This window comes from Malania oleifera, chromosome 6 (genome assembly GCF_029873635.1).
Source record: "Malania oleifera isolate guangnan ecotype guangnan chromosome 6, ASM2987363v1, whole genome shotgun sequence".
Lineage (NCBI taxonomy): Eukaryota > Viridiplantae > Streptophyta > Magnoliopsida > Santalales > Ximeniaceae > Malania > Malania oleifera.
In genome coordinates, this window is record NC_080422.1 from 37,073,707 (window position 1) to 37,082,632 (window position 8,926).

Consider the following 8,926-nt stretch of genomic DNA (forward strand, 5'->3'; position numbering starts at 1 on the left):
AATCCTCTTACTTGTAAGCTTGAGGCAGGGATGTAGGCAGTATGGGCCAAACCCCGATATCAAATCGGGTTGTGCTTTCTCTTCCTTATGCTTTTTAATTTCCGCACTTAAATTTATGCACATGAATGTTTACATTTTAATTACTGTGAATGTTTGAAAAACATTGGGATTGCTTTAGTTGCTTCATACTTCTTCTCAGTTAAATTTTATTGGGGTTTGTTGTTGCCTAGAAAGAATCTAGGTTGTGCAATACTAGCTGCGATTTTAAATTGACCTAGGAAATTTTTTTAAATACCCAATTCACCCCCCTCCTCTTGGGAATACACCAATACTCTCAAATGAAAAACAACTTTAGTAGCCTTGTTGGTAGAACAAATATGACTGTTTTTATATTGGGTTTTCATACACGATGCATTTATATAGCTCTTGAATTCCAATCATATATCAAAGAGCATTTTAGGTCCTTTCTAGGAAAATTTTGTCAAAGACTAATAGAAGGACAACTTATAGCTGGACAACATAGCAATGCTTTTGTTTGAATGCTATAAATGATAGAAATTCAATTATGATTAGCACAACCAAGCTATTATTTGTTCAATTTAGAGTGCACATAGAAAACTTGACAAGGTAAAATGGGAGTTGTCAAGCACAAAGAAAATGAAGGTGTCAGGTAGTGATTCCAAAAAGAGAGGACATAAAAGGGTGAAACCAGTGAGAAAATAGGAGCATGAACGTATCCAAGTTCTAGGTTTTTATATGCTCTTCTTTTGGGATTAAAACTCTAACATCAAAAGTTGTGCAGGATTAGTTTGTTTAAACTACTTAAATGTGCTTCCAAGGTTGAATTTGAGCTCAACATTTTGTTGGCTTGAATTTTCTATCTTGAAACAAATAAAATATTCTTAACTCTTTTTTTTTTTTTTTTGCTATTGCGTTTCAATTTAATTCCTAATTGAATTCAATAATCCTTATAGAGAGACAACCAAACTGATAATCAATTCACATTAGCAACCAATATACACACACTTTAAGTTCACAAACCGTTGGATCATTTGCTTTTGTCCACTACAAGGATTAACTCTTTTGGAATTACAATCTTATTTTTTTAATTCTAGTTAAGAAAGTTTAACCAAAGCGTCTAGGTACTTTGATCATAAATATGGTCATGTAAAATAATTATTACAAAATCGAATTAAAATGTTTGATTCTGTTAGACAAGGCCAAAATTTTGCAAATGCACTAATAAAAGTTCTTGTAGGAAGGATGATTTATGAATCTATGCTGGGGATGGGACCAAAGCATATGTGTAATATCTAATAATGATGAAACGTTGAGTAAAATTATGGAAAATTCACGTGTCGAGCACATCACGCAGTTAGATGCAAATATTATAGTAAGTGCAATCTGAAAGATAAAGTGTTTGGTGGGAAAAATTCACCACTGATGGAGTAGATGCAAATATTAATAAACGCATTCTCAAACGCAGTATCTTTGTTATGAGGATTCTTAGTTTTACCATGGGAATGAAAATGAATCATTGCCAAGAGTTTAAAGGGCTTTTAACCCTAACCTCTTGGAAGAAATGGGCACAATGGCTTTTACATCTAGAACTTTGCCCACAACTCTTGGAATTGCAATCCTGTTTTGAGCCAATTGTTCAAGTGCCCATCTTTCTTTGTGTAAAGGCCAGTGAATGTTGGCTTTGTTGTATTTTCAAAGATTTTTGCTTTAACTTATTGCATACTAATGGCAGTGAAGAGAATAGCTGCATTTGTAACATTAATTTCTTGAAGCTAGTGCTCGTTAGTTATCTTGTCCTTTGGAGCATTATTTTTCTTCCGAATTTGGAAGTGCAAAAGGCAAATAGCTCGCCTCAACATTTAACAAAAACCAAGGGCATATTAAAACTTGTATTCATCTTTCATGTTCTGACTGGACACGTTTCGACAATGATAGTTGCATTCCTTTGGTTACACTGCAACAAAGGTTTGAATGGAAGCGAAGACAATTCAAAAACTTAATCACCTGCTGAATGAACCTTTACAAGGAATTAATAATAGAATTGGCAAGAAAAACCATGATTAGATAAGAAAAGAAACATTCTGGAGTTCAGAGATTGAACTACAAAAGTAGAACGGCAAATGATTTTAGCTACACTGTGCAGCAAAGCTTTGAATCAATAGAAGCCAAACATAAGCAGAATGCTTGATAGCCTGTTAAAGGATGCCTGGAAAAGACAGATTAGATTAGTTTCATCATTTAACTTATCATTATGTTTTCAATTACTTAAAAAAAGTAGTTTGAATTTTATGGCACTACACAACCTTATTTCTTCCTACAATCAATAAATTAATGTTAGTTAAAAATGGTTGCTGTATCTTGTACCTGTAATCCATCACGTACTTTGATTTTCCTACCCTTCCAAGCTGCAAGATTGTCTGCCTTCCATTCTCCTACTTAAACCATATATAAGTTAGTATTTAAAGAAAGTAGCAATGCTACTAGACCTATAAAAAAAAGGCTAATCCACGTTTAGTTCTATTATAATTGGTGCCTAGGTATAGCTTGCATGGAGATACCTCCAAAGTCATCTGGAAATTTTTTACTGATCTTTTGACTTTGAGCCCTCTGCCCCTATCTCTGAAATCCAACTCATACTGCTTTGAAACCTGAAAGAGCAATAGGGTGTTAAAAGAGAAGTGCATGATTTTATTTCTTCTCTATAATGAGGTAGTTTGGTTCACAATTCATAAGAATGTTGATCAGTCACTCCATACACTCACACGATTGTAACTTGGAACCCTTGAGAACAGCTGATGGACTTTTCCCATTCTACCTTTAGAGTCATTGGGTAGCCCAATAATATGTTTTATCTACAAGGAAAGCAGAAAAAGTAAATAATTAATGATAATCCGAAATTTTCATTTCAAAGTAGTAGTTGACTGTTTCAAGAAACCAAAGGTGTTGAAAATATAATGCACATTCAAGACTGAGTGACAATCCAAGTTATTTTATGATCTGTGAGGCTCACTTGAGTTGTGTTCTTTAGCTGCATGGAATGGTGCTTGGGTATCCAAGCCCTTATGCCTCTATAACTTCCCGTGCAGGTGGCTATGGTAGGCATGAATCTGTTGAAACAAAGGAATACGATTACAGCCAGAACATGTGGCACCCATATACACACACCCATGCACAGGCGCATGGGCATGTATTTGTGCATGATGTAGGCAAGTGTATGTGCACAGAGAGAGACAGAGAGAGAGAGAGGATTTTGGCTCACGTTACAGCAGCTAGAAGTAATTTGGACTGTTTGGTCATGGAGTTGAGACGGCTACCCTGCAATCAAACAAACAATCAGCCAAGATACAAGAAAATTTGACTCCAATGTAGAATGCTTAGACATTTTCCTGGATTGTAATGTTCCATATATATTTTCTAGTTGATTAATAGTTGTAAACTTTTAATTTTTAGGACATTGTACCTGATCCCAAATATGGTATTTTGATCCGAAGAAGTTAGCAGTCACTGTCCCAATAAAACTATCATCTGAACAACCTATTATCCCTTTGGTATTCTGAGCCACAGTGAACTCAGATTTTCCATTACGCCATCTGTGATGAGCCACTGCTAGTTTCCTATCTTGCCGTCCTTTACCCTCCTGCAATGTTACACATAATGAACTGAAGAGATTCAACAGAAAAACCTTGTTCGGAGCAATAAGATGCATAAAATCTCACCCTATTAAAGGGAATTTAGAATGCAGCACGGCCAAAATAGACAATATTAGTGTCTTAATAAGGTAGCTAGCAGTGACCTCTTTTGAAGCCTACACAGGGACACAGATGAATGCAGATCTAGAGAGAGAAGTAGCTAAGAGAAATAGCAAGTGCAACAAGGAAAAATAAACTCTTCAACGTTCTGTACTGACTTAGAAGAAACAAAATAAAATATCCCTGGAGGTTGCACATGCTCATGAACAGAATTGAATCCACGGCGAGCAGCCGAGGACCGTCCAAATGATTTTGTGTGAAAATCACATGGCATAAAAATAGCAAATATGCCCACTGAAGTGATAGTCTGAGAATTGAGACTACGTATAACAAATCATACCAGAACCAGAGAAACAAGCATAGTTATGAATGCAACCAAATGACAGCCAAAATATTGTTACAATAACTTATTAGAAAAATGGTGAAATAAATTGGTTGTATAATGTGCAAACATATAAGCCAAGGCCTAGAATCATCAATAGGCGCAAAAATGTCAGTTTCTACTTTCTACTAGTGCACAACATGAAAGAAACACCATCTTCTTTTCAAATCGTCTTATTATTATATCAAAGCAGTCCTAACCTGATGCAAACAGTTGGGTGAAAATTAAAAATGCAAATTAGGAGTAAATTCCGTGAACATGAAAGAACTGCTGAGCTGATTATCAACTATGACTTCTCACCAGAAGATTAAATCAACAAAAGAAGCTCCAACAAATGCACATTATCAACTACGACTTCTCGCCAAAAAACAAAAAAGGAAGCTCGCTAAGATAGGTCTGTGAAAAGCGCAGGAAGTGTCATTTGCAAACAGACAAAATTCACCACTACTATTCATTAGCTGACGCATGAATCAAGAAAGCTTCTATGTGGAGAGACGCATCTCTCCATGTAATGCCCTTTTGTATTCCTCTTATATGTTTATCTTCCCTATGAATGCACTTACACTTCAATTAATATGTTCACTCCAGAATCATTCAATTCAGAACATCAAACAGTCTTCTACAATCTTGCACCACCACACTGCTCCCATGCAAACAGAAACATTTCATAAAATAAATAACTAAACATCTAAAACTGCATATAATATTTCGCCATGTGATGTTTTTGAAAGGAAAATCCCTGGTGGTCAAGATCCATGTAACCATATAATCTCAAGACAAATCATTCAACTACGGCTCAAAATTCGACTGCTAATGTTGTTTCATACAACATTTTTAAAAAAATTAATAAAAATAAAATAAAATCTATAAGACTTTGATCTTTATTCAGTACAAGCGGCCTATTTTCATTTATCAAAAACATTGAATAAGGAGTGCACTAAATATACTTGTTAATGAGAATTTAATGCTTCTTTCCCCTCTTTCACATATTGATTCAATTAATTTAAAGAATTTGACTTTCATAATATATCATTGGGGTTGTTTGGTATCATTGCTATTTTCTATTTTTTATTTTTTGTTTTCATTTTATGAGTGAATAAACAGGTTATTATCGGACGTTTGGTATTTGCTAACCAATTAAGCACTTTAATATCCAAAATTTACTTTATGGATTAAATTATATATTTCAATAGTAATTTTAATTAAAATTTAGATTAAATGACCATGTCAATTTTTAAATATAATTAAAATAAAATTAATCATAAATTTATAAAAAAAATAAAAATAAAAATAAAAAACCTTCAAAAATTCATTTTTACCATTTTTCAATTTCATGTAAAATATAACTGTTCTTGGAATACTAAAAAAATGAGTTTGAAAATATAATATTTACGCCCTGTTGGTTTACAGAATGAAATTGAAGTTAAGAAAGGAATGGAAATAGGAAGGAAATCAAGACAGGAATGGAATTACTTTTAAAATACAATTACAACATTTGGTTAGTAACATGCAATGACTACAAGAATCTAATTTTAATTTCTTTCCAATATTTGACATTCTTCAATGACTTCTATAATGGAATGAAAAATATGTGATTTTTTATTAAAAATTCCTAATACATAATTATTCAATTTTGTAGTATTATATTTTATTTTATAATAGTGATTTTACTAGCTTTAATTTTTTAATTGTTATTATTATTATTATTCTCTGTACTACTTATAATCCTTAAAATAATAATAATTATTTTTTCCTTTTTATAATTATTATTGTTCTTTTGACATGATTATTTTACAGTGATAATTTTTATTGACATTGTAATTATTATTAGTTGTTATTATTATTTTTTATTATTTTAAATAATTGTTGTCCTTAAAATAGTAATAATTATAATTTTTGCATTTTTTATTATTATTGTCCTTGTTTTTATTATTATTTTAATAGTAATAAATTTTATTATTAGTTGTTATTATTGTTATTGCAGTTAGTATTAGTTGTAATGTTTTTTTATAATAATAACAATTAGTATTTTTATTATTATTTGTTGTCATTTTTGTTTGATTATTATTTTTTTATTGTTTTCATAATGGTGATTATTGTTTGTGTAAGTATTATTTTTATTGTTGCTATTATTATTTTTATAATAATTATTATCCTTAAAATAATTATTATTATTATTTTGGCCTTTTTTTATTATTAATATTGTTTTTCTTGTTATTACTATTTTTAATTATTATTTTAATAGTAATAAACATTATTATTAGTTGTTTTTATAGTGATAATAACAATTAGTACTACTTATTCTTTGTTGTTGTTTTTGTTTGATTATGGTTTTTTTCATTATTTTCATAATAGTGATTATTATTAGTGTAATTATTATATTTTATTGTTGTTTTCACTATTTTTATTATTTTTATGATAATTATTATCCTTAAAATAATAATTATTATTTTTTTCTTTTGTTTGTTATTAATGCTTTTGTGTTATTATTATTTTCATTGTAATTATCATTAGTTGTTATTGTTTTTAATTATTCTTATAATAATTATTATCCAATTGCAATCATTGCTTTAGCCTTTCATCTCCTCAACCACCCCGGGGGTAAAAACATACCATTTTTACATGACGGAAGGATCTAAATCCACAATCCCCAATATCTCGGCTCCCAGTCAATGTTAAAAAGTAATTTGTAATTTTATTAATGTAAATTAAAAAATGGAAGTGTGTAGAATTGTGTGGAAAATGAAGTGTGTGGAAGTGTGTAGAATTGTATGGAAGGTAAAGTGTGTAGAATAGTGGAGTGTGTAAAAATGGAGATGGCATGATTATTTATAGGTGTTGATGCAATTCAATTGAAAGCAATGAAAATCAGCAGCTCCCTTTCCTATATTTCCTCGCATACTTCATAATTTTTCATATTCACATATATTCTCCTACAAACAGCTTCCATTATTTTTCCCATAGCACCCAGCAGTTAATAGATCAAGTGCGCTAAAGATCAGCTTTATCTGATGATTTTACCTTTTAATCCTAATCAATATAGCATGGACAGCTAAAAAAACACTTTAACATGTTTCCAGAAGCAAGCTCAAATTGAATAGTTAAGAGGCGCATGAAATCTATTTATTATCATGTAAAGTTAGTGTATCAGGCATTCAATGGGATCCATCAAATGGTGGGTCCCAATCCTTTTTCTGCAAGATCACTATGCAAGAGAACCCTCAGAGCTAGCAATACTAATTTGAATGTGAAATCGGCCATGTCCATTATTTCTCTGATGGCACTTAGCATGAATTATAATTACATGTAGTTGATATTTTGCAGCCAATAGATCACAAGCTGACACCTTTACAGTAAAGGAATCGTATTAAAAAACAAAAGTGATCTTATCAATGATAACCACGGCATTTGAGATACTAAAAGAGAATGACAGTTATAGTTACAACTCTTTGTTGTATTTTTTGGTTAGTATTTCCTTCCATTTGATCAAAATTTGTTCAAATGCCTTCGGGCAACCACTCCTGTGTATATATGATTCAAAGATGAAAGTAGATCCTTGTAATTTTCAATCACAGATATAGATCAACCATAGTCTTAAATAGCAGCAGCAGTTATATAAATGCCTTTAAGCAAATCATTAGGACCCATAAATTTCTAGGTAAGTTAAAAAAAAAAAAAAAAAGACTTACATTGGTATAAAGTGAATAGAGAGTACCCCCCAATCCATCTGGGGGTTCTTCCTTCACGATCACACAGGTACACTTCCCCACATCCAGAGGCAAAGGCCTGCACAGCAAGGACCTGAAAGCACACCCAGAACCAAAACTTACTCAAAGCACAAATGACAAATGCAGCTAAAGAAGTGAACTTTTTCTTCGTGTTCATAAATTTAAGATGGGCAAAAACTAGACCGACCTGTTAGGCAATGTGGACCAAGAGGAGGCAGGTGCAGCATCAGAATCAGAGTAGTCCCAAACATTGACAGAATTCTTGTCTTCCGAACTGGTGGGTTCTTTCATTTGGGACCCAAAATTCGAATTGAGCTCGTTGAGTTGCATGCACAGCTGGAGCGAAGAAGGCTTCAGGACCCCGCCGGTGGACGAAGATCTCATGTCCAGGAATTGTTTGGGCGCGGCGGCAGAGGAACCATTGTTGGGCACTGTGTTTTCTTTGTCGTGGGAGGCAACATTCTGTTTCATCTTGGGGATGAAATTCTGCTTGTTGCTGGAGGCGGCGATGGCGTTCCGGCGCAGAAGAACGCCCAGAGCGACACGGTCTCCGTCGCTGCAGCTCCGGTGATGCTTGAGATCATTAAGGTGTTTCTTGGAACAGGTCATCGCTCCACAGAGAGAGAGAAATCAGAACGGGTTATCGTCTCAGAGGAACACAGAGTTCAGAGTTTAATGAATTTTGAGAAAGATGGGTGGTGGGTCATTTCAAACCGGCTGCGGGAGACAGAGAAATGGGGTTTGTTTGGGGAATGGTTGAGGTTGAGAGTGGTGAAGAAACATAGAATAGTTGTTCGAGTCCGGACGCCGTTGTTGTTTGAATTTGAAATGGCCTGGGGAAGCGTGAAGGATTTGAACGTTGGATACATGAGCTTTAGTTTCTCTTCTCTGGGCTCTATGGACAACGGAAAGCATTGGGAATTGTCGTTATATGTGAGTTCGTGCACTGGGCAATTGCCACGTATGTATCGAAGAGGGGGAAAAGCGGGAAGCAAGTTTGAATCGGATCCGCATAAAATATTTCACTCTCAGTCCTAGTGGGGTCC

General features: G+C 33.3%; 1 protein-coding gene across 2 annotated transcripts; it reads right to left on the reverse strand.

The window, feature by feature from the left end:
• Nucleotides 1-1,878: 1,878 nt before the first annotated feature.
• LOC131157049 (tubby-like protein 8) lies at nt 1,879-8,711 on the reverse strand. 2 transcript variants are annotated; one of them, XM_058110901.1, is made up of 10 exons: nt 8,068-8,711; nt 7,842-7,953; nt 3,482-3,658; nt 3,281-3,336; nt 3,032-3,128; nt 2,784-2,873; nt 2,580-2,669; nt 2,386-2,453; nt 2,126-2,227; nt 1,879-1,975 (listed from the first exon to the last, which is right to left on the reverse strand). In XM_058110901.1, the coding sequence occupies exons 1-9, from the start codon at nt 8,487-8,489 to the stop codon at nt 2,152-2,154; spliced, it is 1,188 nt and encodes a 395-aa protein (XP_057966884.1). In that variant the 5' UTR covers nt 8,490-8,711; the 3' UTR covers nt 1,879-1,975; nt 2,126-2,151. The 2 variants fall into 2 exon arrangements, with proteins under 2 accessions (XP_057966884.1, XP_057966885.1); XM_058110902.1 differs by having other exon boundaries at nt 1,879-2,038.
• Between the last annotated feature and the right edge of the window lie 215 nt (nt 8,712-8,926).

Coding starts and splice junctions, on each gene's coding strand:
- LOC131157049 (XM_058110901.1), bottom strand. CDS start 8,489: ATGACCTGTTCCAAGAAACACCTTAATGATCTCAAGCATCACCGGAGC. Junction 7,954..8,067: donor TGGTCCACATTGCCTAACAG/GTCGGTCTAGTT, acceptor GTGTGCTTTCAG/GTCCTTGCTGTGCAGGCCTT. Junction 3,337..3,481: donor AATACCATATTTGGGATCAG/GTACAATGTCCT, acceptor GTTTGATTGCAG/GGTAGCCGTCTCAACTCCAT.